Raw genomic sequence first — 19,326 nt, 5'->3', positions numbered from 1 at the left:
TCAGCGTCACAGTATGTACCACTCTCACTGGTCCCAGACCAGTATTGCACTGACACGAAGTCAGTCTCGGAGTATGTACCACTAGTCCCAGACCAGTCTCAACCGACCCAAAGTCAGTGTCATAGTATGGTACAACTCTCCTACCACTGGTCCTAGACCAGTATCGCAGTCTCAGAGAGTGTACCACTAGTCCCAGACCAGTCTCAACCGACCCGAAGTCAGCGTCATAGTATGTACCACTCTCACTGGTCCCAAACCAGTACTCCACTAACACGAAGTCAGTCTCAGAGTATGTACCACTGGTCCCAGACTAGTCTCAACCAACCTGAAGTCAGCGTCATAGTATGGTACAACTCCTACCACTGGTTCCAGACCAGTATCATTGATCTCAGATCAATGGAGGTCATCCTAGCATAGGGAGTACGGTAGATACAACGATGCGTCCATCGGTACTACTATGGTCCTTAACTTCATTTCCCTGCTCATTGATCAGATGAGAGGTACTTCCCATGAGTCCCAAACTGCATGGGTAGGATGCCTCAACAGGAGAACTAATCAATCCTATCCTCACAAGAGAACACATCAATCCTGCTACAATCTCCATGGAGAACACATCAATCTAGGCCGCCATGGAGAACACATAAATCCAGGCCTCACAGGAGAACTAATCATCCTGCTACATAGGAGAGCGAATCATCCTGTTCCACAAGAGAGCGAATCATCTTGTCCCACAAGAGAGTGAATCATCTCGTTCCAGTGTGCACCACCAGGGGAGGGTGAGTCACCATGTGGTCTTATGTTGTTCTAGTAAGAACCGCAAGCCCTCAGAGCTCCTAGAGCTCAATGTATGCAACATGCAGGACCCTTGTACAAGGGTTTCTTGACGACTCCAAGTCGTTTGGGAAAATCATAGATTAGATCTTTCCTCAGGGCTTTGACAAGGTGTATCGACCTGTACATCATCTCAATGTGATGGAGCCTCCTTGCTCATCGACTTACCATATCCCAGATGATGTCTATCTACTGGAGCAATTGACGAATACGAGATTCCTCAATAATCGAACCCCACCTCTAGTTGTTACAGAGAATCATAGTGGTATCCAATGTAAATCCAAACAGCTCACTGAAGAGCTTTCGCAACCAGACTGCCTCACATGAGGTCATGCTAACAAAAATATATTCTACTTCGGCGGTGCTCAAAGCCACCGACTTCTGCTTCCTGCTCATCCAGGATATCGAAGCAGATCCCAAGGTGAAACAGCACCCGAAAGTGCTCTTATGGTCCACCACACTACCTGCCCAATCAACATCAGTATATCCAAGTAGTCTCACATCTCCGGCAGTGTATCTTAACCCATTGTACCACGAAGATATCTCAGAAGATTCTTGGCATCAATCCAGTGAGGCTCAACCAAATATGAGCTCACAATGCTAACTGCAAAACATATGTTCGGATGGAGGTTCACCAAGAACATCAATGCGAATGAGTTTATGAAACTCAGAGGCATTTCCCAAATCTGGTCCGACATCACTACCATATAACTTCTAAAAGTTAAGATCCTCGAGGTAGTCACTGGCTTACAGTTCATCATACCGAATCTTTCCAATATATTTACCACATATTTTTCTTTGAGATAGGAAAATTCCCCTTGGCTTCTGCCATACTTCAAGTCCTTGGTCCTTCATTTCAAATTCAGAAGCCAACTCCCTCTTACATTTGTGAATGAGAGGGTTTGCACTTGTTAGAAAGAGGTCATCCACATGCAGCACCAGTATGAGAGGCTTGTCATCTTCAACCTTAAAGTAAAGGTTAGGATCGACTTCACTCCTAGTGAATCCCAGCTTCATCAAGTAGCTATTGATCCTCTCATACCATGCTCGGGGAGCTTGCTTCAGCCTATAGAGAGCCTTCTTCAACCTGCATACATGAGATTTTCGATCATAAATCTCAAATCCTTCGGGTTGCTCCACGTAGACCTCTTCTTTGATAGAACTGTGCAAGAACGTGGTCTTGACATCCATCTGATGTGGGTTCCATCCTTGTGAAGTTGCAAGGGCTATGATCGAGCAGATGGTCGTATATCTGGCAACAGGTGCAAATATCACATCATAGTCTATACCTTCCTTCTGGGAGAAACCACGAGCAACAAAACAAGCCTTATACTTTTCCGTACTTCCATCTGCTGCATTCTTTATCTTGTAAAGCCATTTGGAAGTAACAATTGTCTTGTCCTGGGGTCTGGGAAATACTTCCTAGACATCATTCTTCATGATAGACTCATATTCTTCGGTCATAGCATCCTTCCATACTTGATGCTTGACGACATCTGAGAATGATGGAGCCTCATTTTGTATGATCGTGCTCATGATGGTCAGGTATCCCTGATACCTGTTAGGTTTCTTACTTTCACGGAAGGTTCCTCGGGGTGCAGCATATCCTTCAGCATCATCAAGTAGCCCCCTAAGCCATGAAGGCCTCTTCCTAGAAGAGGAAGGCCCATGTGGAGGAGGACCAATCAGATCCATGGGTTGTTCTACATCACGCATTGATTCATCATCCTTTTCTTTCGGTTCCCTGGTGTCAGCTTCTTGAGAGCTCCTCAAACTCGGAAGATTGTTCACCTTGCTAAGAGCCATATCTTCGTCAAAGGTGACATCATGACTAATTACTACTTCCCTTTGACTGGCTACATAGATTCTATAGACTTTAGTATTTTCACCATAGCCCACGAAAATTCCCTTCTTTCCAGATGCACCCAATTTATTGCTTTTCTCTTTCGGCACATGAAAATATATAGGGTCTCCAAAAATTCTAAAATGAGAAACATCATGTTTCTTACCAGTGAAATTTTCTTCAGGAGTCTTGGAACCCAATGCTTGATGAGGGCATCGATTTTGTACATATATGGCAGTGTTTGTAGTTTCAGCCCATAGAAACTTCAGAAGTCTTTGATCATGTAGCATGGCCCGGACAACTTCCACAATCGTGCGGTTCTTCCTTCCTGCCACACCATTCTGCTCAGGAGTATGTGGTGTAGTAGTCTCCCTCTTAATGCCAACCTCAGGTATGCCTGAGTGAACCAACTGTAATATATCGGAGGTCTTGCTTTGGCTTGAGGGGAATGGTCCCCTTTTGAGCTTTCCTTTGGCACGTCTCGGACATATACCTTCTTTCTCTACTTGGAATTTGGGCATCCCTGTTACCATCTGTCTTACATCGGGTAGAGCTTTGTAATGAAGGTGGGCAAACCTCCGATGCCAAAGTTTGGACTGAAGAGTTGTGTCACAAGACATGACACCTAGCGGACTTCCATCGACCTGATATAACACTAAACCCAAGAGTAAAGGCATATTTAACATTATTTTTCCATATACATACCTTGCCATCACTGAAGGTTACCTTGTAGCCTTTGTCTTCCATTGTCGAGATGGACACTAGGTTCTTTTTGAGGTCAGGTGCATTTAATATATCCTGGAATTTCTAGCCTTCTTGAATGGTTGTCCTCCTCCTCGATTACTAGCTCTCCTCTTACCTTTGTTATTGAATTTGTCATTCCTTTGATTGCCATCAGAGGGATTTTGATCATCATCCCGGTGTGAGTCCTTTCTATCAGGGCACTCCCTTGCATAGTGACCTGCTTTATCGCAGATGTAACATCGTCATTTTCTTCCATCCTTAGGTCCAACCTTTCCTTTTGATTTAGTCTCGGAATTATTTCTTTTCTTAGCATGATAAGAAAAGGCAATAGGAGGACCTTTAGGCATGGGCATTTCTTGCTCTTCTTCCCTTATTTCTTCTTGAATGCATCTAGCCATTAATTCCTCGAAACTAGGAATTACATTATAGTTCAGAAGAGTAGTCATGAACACGTACCATTCAGATGGTAATCCTCCAAGAGTCGTGAGTGCCATTTCCCAGTCTATCATAGATTTCCTTGGAGGTGTCCAGTTCAGAGATGTAGGCCACCAAGTGCTTGTCGATAGAGTCCCGGATGATCTTCTATTTTGACTTCTTCGGTTTTCCATTTGTTCCATGTAGCAGCGGATGCATTTGATGGAGGCTCAACAATATTGCCTCTTACATGGTCCAGCACTCCTGGATCTTCTAGGGTTAGATCAATAGATATCTTGCATGCATGATAGTCATCTTTCTCACGGAGCTTGTCTTCGGCAGGAAAGAGTGTTGAGGACCCCATAGTTCTTTTAGGATAGCCTTGCCAATCTTCTTTTCGATGATTTCTCTTGCTCTTGCTCAGGCTTTGTCTTCACCTCAACTTTGATACCATGTTAAGTTATGGTATGTTCTATGCTTATAATAGTTTACTTATTTTTCTTATTATATTCCACAGATTAGCCATCACATTTACATAAAGTAAAGTGCAGATAGAACATTAAATGATCGACAGAAAACAAGCCAAGACAAGAGACACAAGATGTGGTAGCTAGCCAGGGACAAACCGCACAATGTGTGGGGAAACCCTTTGATCAAATCTTCTGTTATCTTCAATAATTCAGCAGAGAGAAATAGTACAATAAATCTGATTCATATTAGCAGTAGCAAACCCTAGATCAGCAGCATCAGCATTAGCGGCTTCATTATCAAACTAGGGCAGACAATATCTCACAAACCTACCATCGAATTGACTTCATTCCACCACCAAAAGTTTCGGCTTCCAGATGAGGTTCAGATGAACCTACAACGCAGTTTAGATGAGGAGATCTTCTAGGCCACGCAGGTCAATCTTTACTTCTGCAGTTGCATCTTCAGTTTCAGCAGTTTCCGGCTTCAAACTAGGGCAGTCGATATCTTGCAAACCATTCGTCAGATTGACTTCATTCCACTACCAAAAGTTGTGGCTTTCAGAGATGGTTCAGATGAACCTACAGCATAGTTCCAAAGAGGAGATCTTCTAGGCCACGCAGGTCAATCTTTGGATCTGCAGTTGCAGCTTCAGGTTCAACAGCTTCCGACTTCACATGTGTGAGAGAGAGACTCATTTCTGCGCAGTAGAGAAGAGACTCATTTCTGCACAGTAGAGAGAGAGAGAGAGAGATGTGATGAGAAGAGTGAGTGCAAATGAGGAAAAGTCCTCTTATATTTATACACAACGTTGGTGTTTGAATAGATGTGACTATTGGGTTTCTGAGCCTACATGAGTTGTAGGTCGGCTTGATAACAATTCCATAATCAAAATAAATTCATATCTCCATGAATACTTATCAGAATCGGATGATATTTATATCAATCCTACACCTCTCGACGAGAGGAATGTAATAAAAATATTCTCAGCCATGAATAAGATGACCCACATGAATTTTTGCCCTGGTTGCCAATTTTAACACTTCTCTACAAAAGCAACCCAGAATTTGGTCACACATACCAGACACTCTTGGAGGGTCAGCATGTTCCAGATTTTCACCTCCAGGATGCCCTGTTATGCCACTTGGGTCACCTTTGTGTTGCTTCAAGTGAGCGTGCCAAGATGATTTTGGAAGCACATTACAGTCGGGATGCTGGGCATTTTGTGGTTGAGAAAATGGTGGCAGTACTGCAGAAGTATTTCTATTGGCTGAATCTTCAAGAGGATGTCAGGAAGTACATCAGATCATGCACTGACTACGCCATTGCCAAACTGACCATAAAGAAGTAAGGCCTCTATACCCTGTTGCCTACCCCTAGTCGACTTTGGGAATCCATCTTCATGGATTACATGTCAAGCCTTCCTTCCACTAAGCAAGGAAACAACTATGTTTTTGTGGTCGTCGATAGGTTCTCGAAGATGGCCATTATGGCGGTCTGCAAGAAGAATATCACAGCAAAAGCCACTGCTAAACTCTTCTTTGAACGAGTGTGGGTACACTTTGGGATCCCACAATCTATCATCTCATATCGGGACAATAGGTTCCTCAGTACATTTTGGTCCAGTCTTTGGTCGATTTTGGACACCAAACTCACTAAGTCCACAGCCTTCCATCCTCAAACTCATGGTCAGACAGAGGTTGTCAACAAGATGATCGTACACATTCTGCGCATGTGGAACTCAAAGCATCCACGCACATGGGACAAGAGCCTCTCCTATGTTCAGCACAGCTACAACCAGGCTCTCCACAGCTCGACTAACCACAACTCTTTTCAGGTGGGCTTGATGTGGCCATGCCATTTTCAGCTACTCATGCAGATTTGAATCATGTCCAGTCTGAAACAGATAAGGCAAATAGATTCATTAATCACATCCAACATATTCGCCAGCAGGTCCATGACATTCTGGAGAAATCAAATGCCAAGTACAAGCAACGACATGATCAACATTGGGTGCCACACAAGTTTCAGGTGGGCGACAAAGTTTGGTTGCATTTGCAAAGGAATGCCTTACCGGAGCCTATCAGAAACTCAAACCACTCCGATGTGGTCCTTACACCATTAACAAGGCTATGGGAGATAATGCATTTGAGCTTAGCATTCCCCCATTCATTGGCCTGCACCTAGTGTTCAATGTGGACCGCTTTCCACCATACTTTCCACCATTACTAGACACATCTGACATTGCAGAACGACTCACACCCACAAATTTAAATCCAGATTGCATGGAATAATTTGTAACTGATCAGATTATGAACACACCGATCAAGCACACTTTCCAGTAGAATATCCAACTATATTTAGTTATCAAAGCAGGCCAACTCCTTCACTAGGGTAAGTGGCTCACCAGGGACCAAGTCCAACAGAAGTTTCCTCATCTCATGGAGGAACTCAACGCAATGGGGACCATTGCTTCCTAAGGGGGGAGGAATGATCCAGGTGGATATTGGTGGCCACCCACCAATTCCACTTGGACCCCCATCATTGTTTCTTTTAGTTTTTCAGTTTCCTTAATTGTAGCACAGTTTACTATTTTTAGTAGTTTTTTGGGTCCTAAACTTCCAGAGCTGTTTTGAGGCCCTAAACAAATTTTTTTTGCAAATCTACCTCTAATGATTTTTTTTCCAAAATCATATTTTCCGTCGTATTCCTCAGAGAGATCTTTCTAATGATTTATCATGCACGTCAAACGGAGATAATATGACCAAGTTGCGACCCTGGGAAGTTGCTATCCAACTCACCCCAACAGGGCCCATAAACTCTTGGTGTTACATCTCCTCGGGTTAGGGTTTTGGTTGTTTATGGTTTTCTCTTATTGTTCAATAATAAAAAGGCCCTTGAGCCTCATTGTAAGGTAGTTCAGAGGCATGTAGATGCCACATCTCTTCTCAGAGATAAGCTACCATTGCCCTAGCTAGTTTATTTCCATTTATGTTTGTAAGCATATTTCAGTATTTTACATTAACGAAATGAAGTATTATTTCCGCTGCATCTTTGTGTTTATGGTTATCTATGTAATTTGTTGCATTCCTGTTTAAATCTGGATCACAACTCCAATAGATCCCAAGCCTCATTCTTGTCCAAAGATGTAATTTCATCAACCATGGCCTCTTTCCAGAGTTTACCATCCTATGAATCTACTTCCTCGTTGATAGTTCTAGGATCATCATCAGTAATAGATAAAGAAAAACTTGAATAAAAAGTAGATGGACTATAACTTTCTAGTTTCCTTCTTTCTCGAAATGATCTTCTCACGACTAGCGTTTGTGGCTCTTCATCTTCTGATTCATGTTCTGTTGTAGATTCTGATTCTTCCTCCTTTAGCTCAAACTCTATCTTCTCAGGTTCCTTTGGTAGGACTTCATGTTTAATAACATCTTTCACCTCTCTAAAAACCACATCTCGGTTGTACACAACCTTCCTTGTTTCTGGGTTCCAAATTTTATAACCTTTTAAACCATCCTTATACCTAATAAAGATGCACCTTTCATATTTACTATCCAACTTGGTTCTTTTCTCCTTTGGAACATGTACATATGCATCACAACCAAATACCCTCAGATGTGAAAGAGAGGGTTTCTTACCAGTCCATACCTCATGTGGAGACTTATCCTCCAACACTGATGAAGGTGATCTATTAACCAAGTAACATGTAGTCTCCATCACCTCTTCCCAGAATTCTTGTCCTAACCCAACACCACTGAGCATGCTTCTTGCCTTTTCCATCAATGTCTTGTTCATTCTTTCTGTAACTCTGTTTTGTTGAGGTGTGTATGGAGTAGTCTTCTATCGTGCTATACCACACTTCTTATAGAACTCTTCAAATTCCTTCTTGCAGAACTCTCCACCATTATCTATCCTCAACACCTTTATCTTCTTCTTTGTCTAGTTTTCCACCAAATCCTTAAATTCTTTAAACCTGCCAAAGACTTCAGATTTATTCCTGATGAAATATATCTATGTATTCCTTGAGAAGAAATATATACATGACACATAGTACACATACTTACCCAATGATGGAACCAGCACATGCCCAAACACATCACTGTGCACAAGCTCTAATATCCCTTTCACCCTCTTAGCACTAGAGGGGAAACTCACCTGATTTTGCTTCCCATATAGACAATGTTCATAGAAATCAAAATGCAAAGAGAAATTAGGCATACCTTCTACCATAACATTACCATGAAGTATTTTAAGGCTCTTCTCTCCAATATGTACAAGCCTTTGATGCGATAACATGGTCTTTTCTCCAAAGACCACTAGATTTTCTGCTCCACTTTCAGGAACCACAACACTATTGCACCCATCAATAACAATACTACATAGAAGCTTTTAAAGGGTTCCAATCCAAACTCCCCGCATCAATATTAGTGCTCCCCGAACCATCTTGTAGGTATCTTTCTCGAACACTATTTTTAAACCTACATCAACCATTTTTCTTACAAAAATTAGATTTCTGGCCAATGCAGGAATATGCAGAACACCCATAAGTGTTCTAATCCTTCCACCTTGAAACTTTAGCTTGAATTTTCCGTGTCTGAAGATTCTATACTTCTTGTCATTCCCTAAGAAGAGATAACCACCATCATACTTCTCATACTCACAGAACCACTCCCTTTGGGGAGTGAAGTGAAAGGATGCACCCGAGTCAATTAACCATGCCTCCATCCTTCATCCTCAGGTTATACAAATTTTTCCATAGGAACAGTTTGTTCACCAAAGAATTAGATTCTTACAAAGTCCCTAACTTGTACCACAAAGCCTTTGTCGTAGCTTCCCCTGATACATTCACCAATACTGAATCTAAGATACACACCTGTATTGTGCTCTCTTATTTCTAATCCAACTTTTCCCTGTCTTTAGCTAACATTGTCATTGGTTTAGTACCCCTATCTACCATGATCCACTGATATTTATCCACCAGTAGATCCTCCATATTGATTTTCCACAACACAAAACTCTGACCATTAAATTTCTGGATCTCTATCTTTCCACTACTCGCTATCTTCTTTCACTGCAAGAATAGATCTCGCAGATCTCCCACTAAATAGGGTCTACCAAAACCCCAAGAAAAAACCCTAAGCAACAAAGGCATCCCCTTGAATTTGAAACAACTCTATTACCAAATGTAGGTTTTAACCCTGTATAGAAATTACTTGCATATGAATTCTAAAAACAGAAATAACCAACAGTGAGAATATAAAACATGAAACAGATATACACAAAGATTTTCCCCTCGATCCAAAAACAAGGACTACGAGATTGATTTTTCAATATGTCCCTTTCAATTTTACAATACATATATATACATGTTGAAGAATTCATAAACCCCAATCCATTAACCTTGGATTAGAACATAATTGTAGTTCCCTTGACCAGATCTATAAAATACCATGGGAAGGAAACCATCATGCCCAAAACCATGTGCGAAACCCATGCACGAAACCATAGGTAGGTCCCCTCACCTAACATGGTGTCCAAAAAAATTCCTAGGGTGCTGCCCCACCCCCCTGTGACCCCCCCACGTGTGTGACTAATTTTCATGGTTTAAGAACCAAGGATCTTGAAACTTTTATTTTTGAATAGTTTGAAGTATTATCTAGATGATATGATTATCTACTTGATACTCAAAAATTTAAATTGTTTCCTACCACTCTAAAATATGGAGCTCTTAAATGGTTTATGGGCCTAGGAACACATTCTATCAGAAAATGAGATGCTATGAAAATAATATTCCGAGAAAAATACAAATATTATTGTATGCACCATAACCTTAAGGATGAAGTCTTTAAGATGGTTAAAAAAAGAATGAAAACCTTGAATATACGGTGGAAATATTTCCCTACAATATCAAAAAAGATAAAATGCACAATTTAGATGAGGAGACACTAAAAACTCTTTTGCTAAAAGCCATAAGGGATGAGTGGCTTGATCTTCTCAATTTAATGAGCAAAGGAGATGTTTCTCAATTGTCATTTGATGAAAGTTGTGAGTTGTTCAAACACATTGCAAGAGGTAGGGAAAAATATGGTAAGAACCCAAGGGATCCAACCATGTCAAGGGTAAGAAAATATGCGTTTGGAATAGTAAGTAGAGAAAAATTAGGACATTTTCTTGACAACTTCAAAACAAATATCATTGGAAATCCTAGTGAGCAAATGGATACCTTAAGGCTACAAAAAAAAAAAAAAAAAAATCCGAAAATGTTACATTATCTATTTTTTGTCCTAGGTGTAGTAAAAATCATGCTTTATGCTAATTTAATCTTGATAGTGTTGAAATATTTGTTATATGTGCATTAAATCATGATACAAAAGAATGTCCCTCAATACCTGGGCTTAAGGCCGTTTTCCAAGATAAAGCTAGAACAAGTCAAGTTGAATCACTTTGCTTTGTTGCTCCTAAGAGGCCTTGGTAGCCTAGACAAATAGGTATAGTACAAGATCCAAATGCACAATATCAATCACATGCACAACCACAAAGCAATTGGAATGCACCTATTCCTTGGAAAACTTGGACACATCAACCCCTGTTGGCTTGTTGAGGCCTGAAACAAGTTCGAAGTTAATTAGACAAACAAATCCCTGTACTATTGGCCTTTCCGGCAACAGTCCACGGAGCGTGGATTAAGGTCTCACCCGAAGCAGTATGGAGGGATACTAAGAACCAGGTTTCCGCACCCTTGAGATGTTTGAGGGGTTGATTTAGTCCAACTGTGAATACCTTCGTGTAGGTTACTTCACGCACTTCCCTGACCTGCGGGGCCTTCGTGCCCTATTATATTCGCCTTCATGCAGCCCTAACTAGGGGTTGTGGGGATTTCACACTGCTGATCTGCTCTATTTCCCCAAGTCACACCATGAATCTTACTTATCTTCTTATAACAGTTAGTTATCTTCGCATAAATAGATACCTTATATCATATTCATGTACTCAGCACATTTATATAAGCTCGCGCAGTAAATAAACAGTAAACTTGCAATTCATACCCAATATACTTCAATGCATAAAACAGGAAAAGATACACAGAAATATGGTAAAACTTCTCTTTATTAATGCTTCCAATGGTTATAGACTCAACTTGCCCTACGCACTTAGCTACAGGGGTCCGCGTACTCAGCTGTGGATTACTAGGCCTCTATGCACTCAGCTGCAGAGCCTTCTCCTACTCTACGACCCAAAGACACAACTCTACACTTTGACTCAAAGCTTCATGGATTGATTTGCTTCTATCTTTTTCCAGATGTCTCTTTACACTTAGAGTGTCACTCTATTTATACAATCCCATGGTCTGGGGACCATGGGTATATCTCTCAAACCAACACTATGTTTACAAAAGTAAGGGTGGACAACCCTATGACTCTATTACAACTTCACACTCCGCACCCAGAAATCGTGGAGTATTTACAATGGACTTAGTTAAAACTTGGGCTTTAAGCCCCAAAACTTGCCTTGGGGGGATCCCACGCCCAATAACCCCAAAACTCCTCTTGGTCAGAGGATTGGAAATATTCTTATGTAGGAATCCTCAATATCCTCAATTCCAACATCCATAACCTCAATACCAACCTCATTATTATCCCCTTCAATATTTCAACCTATGCAACCACAATTCTAACCCCAATTGACTACAAGTTAACCACTTCCCTTGCCATCCATTCCATTTCCTCAAAATTCCAGTCAACTACTTGCTGAACCACTTCTGAATCCAAATAATAAATATCCTTAAAAACCCATCTATAATGTTGATGGTAAAAACTTTCAAGCTTGTATGATATCCCCTCTAGGTTTAAATGATGTCCAACTTAGATCTGGTAGGGTTTTGCAAAATAAGTCACCACCAGTTTTCATCCAAGAATTTAAGGATGATAAAATTCTGGAAAAAGAGGTATCTCTTGATCAAGAAAAGGCTCCTCCAAAGGAAAATGTTCCTACACAATTAGGAGACAACCAAATCAAATCAACTCCTAAAATTCCTCTAGTAGAGCAACATTTTGTTTCCCTACAAAGACCCCCTTTTCCTAAAAGACTTCAAATTGATAAGGTGTTAGAGTAGGTTAATTTATTAGTCGACAGTTTTTGAAATACTAGTTTGTTGTCTTGGATGGGGTCAAATTCATAAACATTATCACTGTTGTAAGTTTGATGTAGTACTATCTGTTATCCTCCACAATGTCCCAGGATGAGAGGATATTGACGAAGGTAACCACAGACCAAGCTTTCAGTTTGGTAGCTAGCCTAGAAAACTAGAGAGGGCTCTCTCTGTGATCACAACCAATGAATTGATTGGAAAAGAAATAGATTTAGGCTAGGTATGCTAGGATCAGGTAGGGTTTGAAAGTTTTATGGTTTTGATCCTGGATAAGGGAGAAAAATGAGGTAGCTACGTCAAAGGATCAAAGGGTTACAACGACAAAGAATTTGAGGAGCAAGGTAGCAATAATTCTGTGATGGATTTAGGGTTTGTTGGTGTAGTGTAGTGTTTGGAATATGAAAAAGGGTATTAATGAGCATGAGCACATGAATTCATTAAACAGGAAGGAAATTAACACATAATGATATTCCCATAAAAACAGAGCTTTATGCAAAGAATTTTTTTTATAAACTTTAAGGAAAACCACTGAAGAACTGATGAATGGAAAGAGAAGATGAATATATTTCATATAAAGCTATAACAGAGAAAAACAACATCACAAACTTACTGCACATGAATTCCTAGATAATAGCTACAAACTGTATCCTTTGATTTCCAGAAAATGTTCAAGTACAAGCTACAATAGTTCTCTCCTTTGATGTCCAACCTGTTCTATGACTGAGAAAATGATACATAAAGACCAAAAAAACATCTCCCTGCTCTTAGGGGTTGAATCCATGAGTCTAGGAACTGATCCATGAGGTGTTCCAACAAAAGCCCTAAAGGCTAGGGAGGTTAAAACAACTCCAATTAACTTTGACTCCAACCACTCTCATAAATGAGGCTAAATTTACATAAAAACAACTTTAACAAGACTAATTACTCACTATTACAATAGGATTAATGAATTACACCATAGAAATTCGAATTGAACTGACCAAACTGTAGAAAAACTGCCACAGGAAAAACGCAATGAATTTCTGAGAAAGCGCAGCGAATTTATGAGAAAATGCAGTGGAACTAGAGAAAATGTAGTGAATTTAGTAAAACTAGTTTTTGAGGGCCTTCCGGAAGTCCAAATTATGATATTGATGACTCATTGGAAAGTTGAGGATGTCTGCTACGAGGTGGACTCTTCAAAAGCTCAAAAAGGTTACTCCTAGCCGCTCAAAAATGCATTCTCCCACAGGTACTCGGGGAAACGCAGCGCGACCTTCAGCAGGGTGGCAGAAAGGTGGTTTTTTGATGGTTTTTGGAATTTTTCACCTGTCAAATATTGTTGATAGTATGTTCCCCTCAAGGAAAAAATGATGTATGAACCATGACATTTCTAGAAATGTAAACAAGGGACAATTTCAAGGTCTCCCCAAAAAGTGCAGCGTGGAGCATGTTGTGTTTTCTTCTCCATCACTATGCTAAAATATGTAAAAATTCTCAAAAACCAAAAATTCCTCCAAAAATATTCAAAATTGGTATGTGATGTCATCAAGTGCTATGCGATGTTATGAGGGAGGCATCATCAAGCAAATCTAACTTTACCTTCCCTTTTTTCTTCATTAGGGTTTCATTGAGTTTCTTCTTTAACTGTTTGACCTTAACCCTAACAATCTAGTTCCTTGTGTAATAATGGGAATCCATGTGTCTTTGAAACCTATTGTCTTTGTTATCCCTCTTGAGAAGCTTCTCCAAGTGACAGTTCACCTTGTCAGGCAAAAATTCTCTATCTTCATTGATATCTATTGCAATTAGGTCAGTAGAAGTCATCTGCTCTCTTTATTGTTGAAGTGCTCTTTTGAGGCCTCTAGTCCTTGGCATTTCCCTTGCTACTTGTTCCTGATGTTCATTTGAAACCTATGCATCCATCATTTCCTTTCCCTTTATATCCTCTTTGCCAATATAAACCTCATGCCTTTAAGTTTCTTTACCTTCAACTGTTGATTCTCCTACTCTAGGAATGAAATCATGAAGTTTGCCTTTGATAAACTATCCTTGAGCCTTTCTATCTCAGAATATTTCTCAATGAGGACCTGCTCCATTTTCTCATGCTGCTTACTAGCCTTCAAACCAACCATGTCAGTGTCAATATGAAATTTTTCCTCATGTTGTGATTGTGATCCCTGCTTTGCTGATGTTGCTGATGTAAGCTTGGCCCCTTCGACAAGATGTGGAGTAAACACAAGACTCCTTCCTTTTTTATATGTTTGAGTTACTTCAGGTCTCATTATCCTCTCAACTGCAAGTCTGCTAGATGAGCTATATTTCACATGCTTAGGTGGTACTAATGATGTACTAGGGCTTACATATTTACTAGTAGAACACAACAGAACATCTGACTGAATGAAAGTTTCCCAAGTGATATTCTTCTGAGTTAGATGATGCAATACAATAACCTTGATGAGGGCATGGTGGAAAAGGCTATTTTCATGGTCACTTAGTCAATGTTGCACCTTGTCTGCCATCTTAGATAGAATTTTGTAGAGGTAGTAAGCTAGGTTTAGGGGCTTTACCCTCGTGAAATGCATGAGAAATCTGACATGGTATTTGTACAATCTCAAGAATCTGTCTTCACATGTAAAGTATTTGGAGCAAATTTGTTAAGGAGTGTGCAAAAGGGAAAACCTTCTTAATCGTATGTCTGTAGTGGCCTTTGATGAAAGGTTGATAGTTTTGTAGGTCTAAGTCTTGATTCTTAAACCATTTTTCTCCATTGTTGGGTATCCCTGTGGCTGCTACTATGATTTCAGCTAAAATAGTGAAAGTAATACCTGCAATAGTGACCTTATCCCTCCTCAAATGAGTGGAAAACAAGCTAGTCAATTTTTCATGGTATTTGACCCTTTGAACCAATTCACAAAACCCTAAACACTCTGCATTCTTAAAGCACTGCTTGGACAATGGGGACGACATCAACTCCTCAGTGTTTAATGGTTCATATCTCAAGATTTGGCCTCCTTTATTACAAGATTTCTTCTCTCCCTCCATTTTGACTGTGAGCAAGTGAAAACCCTAACTAGGAAAACATGGGATTGGAATGATGGGATGGGATGGAGGGTTTAGGGAAGGGGAAAAGGGGTAGGAAAATTTAGGGAGGTGGGCAGGGGTGTTAGGGATATTTAGGAAGTGGAATGAGGGAAAATGAGTGAAGGGTCTGGTCAAGAGAATTAAAACACAATCCACTAGAAAAAACAATGAAAACACATTGAAGGGAGTGATTGAGGGTTTTGCACCATTAAATCAAATAAAATAGACTTAAGGAGAGGTGGAGGGTGTTAAACTTACTTGCGGGAGGTCGTTGGAGACTTGCACTACTATAAAACCTTTTATAACAGGAGTTTAGGTCCGGAACCAAGAAAACACAGGGAAGTCTAACAAAACACAGCAAAAGTGGTAAAACACATAGAGTGATTGATAAAAGCAGCGAAATCTTGGAAAGCGCAATGAAATGCAGAGAAAACGCAATGAATCTACCTAGATCACTTTTTGGAGTGTTTTTGCATCTGAAAAAACTGAGGAAATTTCTTGTTGGGGAAAGAGAGATCTTTAGCACTGAATATAAGAGAGAGAAGTGGAATGCAATAGTCTTTATAGCTTGTGGAACTCAATTTATAATGGTAGGGTGGCCCACCATACATTTTTCAATTTGCTTTGGAAAAACTATGTAACTTGGAACTTTCAAATGCTTCTTTTAGAACATAACTTATTACATCACTTTGAAATGAATTACACTTAGAAACAAAATTTTTTGAGCAAACCCTATCACTACTCCTTCATTTCCTAGTTTTATGAATGGCATGACAATTTTTTATGATTCTAACCCTAATGACCTAATGGTGACATTGAGATGAATGAAGACCATGGTGACATGACTGAGATGGGGATGATGATTTGTTCAATAATGGTACATCCAACTAAGTGATGGCAGTGATAAGAACATGAAAACTTTGAAGGAGTAGCAATAGACCTAGACACACTAGCTAGTGACCAAAATGTATTTTGAAAACCTAATGAGATGATAAAATTTGACTTTGAGACCCCTAACAAACCTTGTAAGAGAATATTTGATCACTGGTGATAGGAAGAACTAACTGACACTAAAATTGGCTCTAGTTGGGGATGGCAACTGCTTGGAGGTGTCAAGAACACCATAGACCAGGTAGCCTTATTCATTGGGCATGGAGTGAAAATACAAAGACCGAACTCAAATTGAAAACTGACTGACAAACTGACTTCGACAAACAATAAATAAAAGAAATTGAATCCTTCAAACAAACAGCTGATCAAAGAAACCTTATTGCCTTCTCCTTGGGCTTCAAACTCCCATGATATCCACTTCACACTCTGACATGAGAAGTAAACTGGTATATACAATGATAATGAAAATTTGCAGAAATTTATTCAAGTAAGGTAGTGCTTGAGAAGCCTACCATTTATCAATCCTCTTGAATAAATTTTCCATTCATTTCTTCCAACAGATAAGCATTCTTTCCTCTAAAAGCTGAGATTCTGTATGGTCCTTTCCACAAATTTTCAAACTTACCATGCTTTCCCTTTTCTTCATTCTGTGCATCCCAACAAAGAACTACATCACCCATGTTGAAGTTATCTTCTTTAGTCTTCTGGTCATAAATATTTTTAATCCTTTCTTGAAGCTTAGAAGTGTTTTGAAATACTTCTTCCCTGGTTTGTTGTAAATGGATCATCTGACTTGTCCTTCACTGCACATCATTCAGTTCACTGCCCATTTCCTGCATAATCCTGATGACTAGGACAACAAGGGATGAGGAAAGACAGTATCAACCCCATTCACCAACTGAAAAGGAGACATGCTTATGGATTTCTTGTTACTTTATCCAACCATAAAGCTTTAATGAGCTTTTCATGCCAGTTGTTCTTATTGACCTCCAACACTTTCTTGATTATGTTGATCAAAGATTTATTGGAAGATTCAGCCAGCCCATTCCCTTGCAGATAATAAGTGGTTGAATGCCCCAATGTGATATGATACTTCTCACAAAACTCCACCATATTTTTTGACTTAAAAGCAACAACATTATCAGTGATTATCTTATGCAGGAAACCAAATCTAGACAAGATATTAGATTCAATAAACTGAATGACAAAAAAATCAATAGCTTTCCTAGTTGGGATCACTTCAATCCATTTCATAAAGTAATTCGTGGCTGTCAGGATCCATTTTTGTTGTCCTGACGATGAGGGATGGATCTCCCCAACAAAATCAAGACCCCATTGCTGGAATGGAGCCGAGACTTAAACAGGATGCAATGGCAATGGTAAAAGTTTTTGTTCCCCTTGAAAAATATGGCATTCATGACAGCTCATCACTTCTTTATACACATCAGCAAAAAGAGTAGGCCAATAAAAACCAGCCCTCAAAATTGTTTCGGCTGTAGTTTTCCAGAAGAGGTGGCCACCACAATCTCCCTTGTGGAAATCACTCATCACATCTTTTGCTTCATTTTCAACAAGACAATTCAACAACACACCACTCGGAGCTTTCCACAACAAAACACCATCAAGAATCCAATATTTGGAAGCTTTCAACTTTAATGATCTACTTTTACCTTTGGGCACTTCAGGCAGAGGATTTAAATGCTGTAATACATAGATTATGTCAGAGTACCATAGAGATGAAGTGAAAACATTTGATACTTGTATCTGTGAATCTTTCGCTTCTTCTTCAGAGAGGGCAACAATCATATTGATATCTAATGCATGCAAATTAGATTCGGCCATAATATTTTCCAAACCTCGTCCCTTGATTAGATCTGTCAACTTAATCTCTAAATCATACTCTAACATCACTGCGATCCATTTCCCCACCTACCTTCCGGATCTCTTTGCATGAAAACTTCTTTCACTGTTGTTGTTGGAACATAAGCTACAATATGTGAGTGCATAATGTAAAATCGAAAGACATTAAGATATTTCACCAAGGCTAAAGCTTGCTTCTCAATAATGTTTTACTTTAGCACTTCATCTCTTCTAATCCAACTGAAAAAAGCTATGGGCTGTTCATTTTTCTAATCCCTCTTTTGAATTAGGACAACTGCTAAAGTAAGCTTGGAGGCAAAAGAAAAAATAATAAAATATGAAGTATAATCGAGACTGATCAAAGTAGGGGCAGTAGACAATGAAAATTTAACTACATTGAATGATTTCTTAGCATTTTCTGACCACCTTACCTCGCTGTCCTTCTTCAGCATATTGGTCATCTCCCTTAAATGTTCAGCAAGGTTGGGGATGAATCTCCTCAAAAAGTTGATTTTTCCATTAAATGATTGAATCTCTTTTTTGTTTCTTGGGAAATATAACTGTTGGATTGCTTCAACTCATGCAGGGTCAATGTGAATACCATCTTTGGAAATGATGTGCCCCAACAACTTGCCCTCGTCCATGGTGAATAATCTCTTCTTTGGATTCAGTGAAATGCTGAATTTTCTGCATCTCTGAAAAACAATTCTTAGATGATGCAAGTGCTCATCATCAAACTTGGAAAAAATTGTGAGATCATCCAAATAAATAATACATCCTTTTTGTTAGTGAAAGCAATGTCCATTGCTCGCTGAAAAGTGGTCCCTACATTCTTCAAACCAAATGGAAGTTTGGCGTACATAAATGTACCCCATGGTGTCATAAAAGATGTTTTCAACTGATGATCTGCATGCACCAAAATTTGGTTGTAGCTTGAGTACCCATCAAGAATTGACATCCTCCAAGACCCAACTACCCTCTGCAGAATATGGTCCATCTTCGGAAGAGGATAATTGTCATTTAAGGAAACTTTGTTCATGTTTCTAAAATCAATACA

At 39.7% G+C, this 19,326-nt stretch overlaps 1 protein-coding gene across 1 annotated transcript; it reads right to left on the bottom strand.

Moving 5' to 3' along the window:
* Positions 1–17,765: 17,765 nt before the first annotated feature.
* Positions 17,766–18,317, bottom strand: LOC149243348 (uncharacterized). Its single transcript, XM_089371191.1, has one exon. The coding sequence runs from the start codon at positions 18,315–18,317 to the stop codon at positions 17,766–17,768; it is 552 nt and encodes a 183-aa protein (XP_089227317.1).
* Between the last annotated feature and the right edge of the window lie 1,009 nt (positions 18,318–19,326).

This window comes from Pinus tabuliformis, chromosome 8 (assembly GCF_031772625.1).
Source record: "Pinus tabuliformis cultivar Carrire ecotype Pingquan chromosome 8, CPIR1, whole genome shotgun sequence".
NCBI classification, from domain to species: domain Eukaryota; kingdom Viridiplantae; phylum Streptophyta; class Pinopsida; order Pinales; family Pinaceae; genus Pinus; species Pinus tabuliformis.
This window is presented reverse-complemented; position numbering and strand designations above follow the sequence as displayed.

Excerpts from the sequence above, each read along its gene's own strand:
- LOC149243348 (XM_089371191.1), bottom strand. The coding sequence starts at position 18,317 with ATGTTAGAGTATGATTTAGAGATTAAGTTGACAGATCTAATCAAGGGA.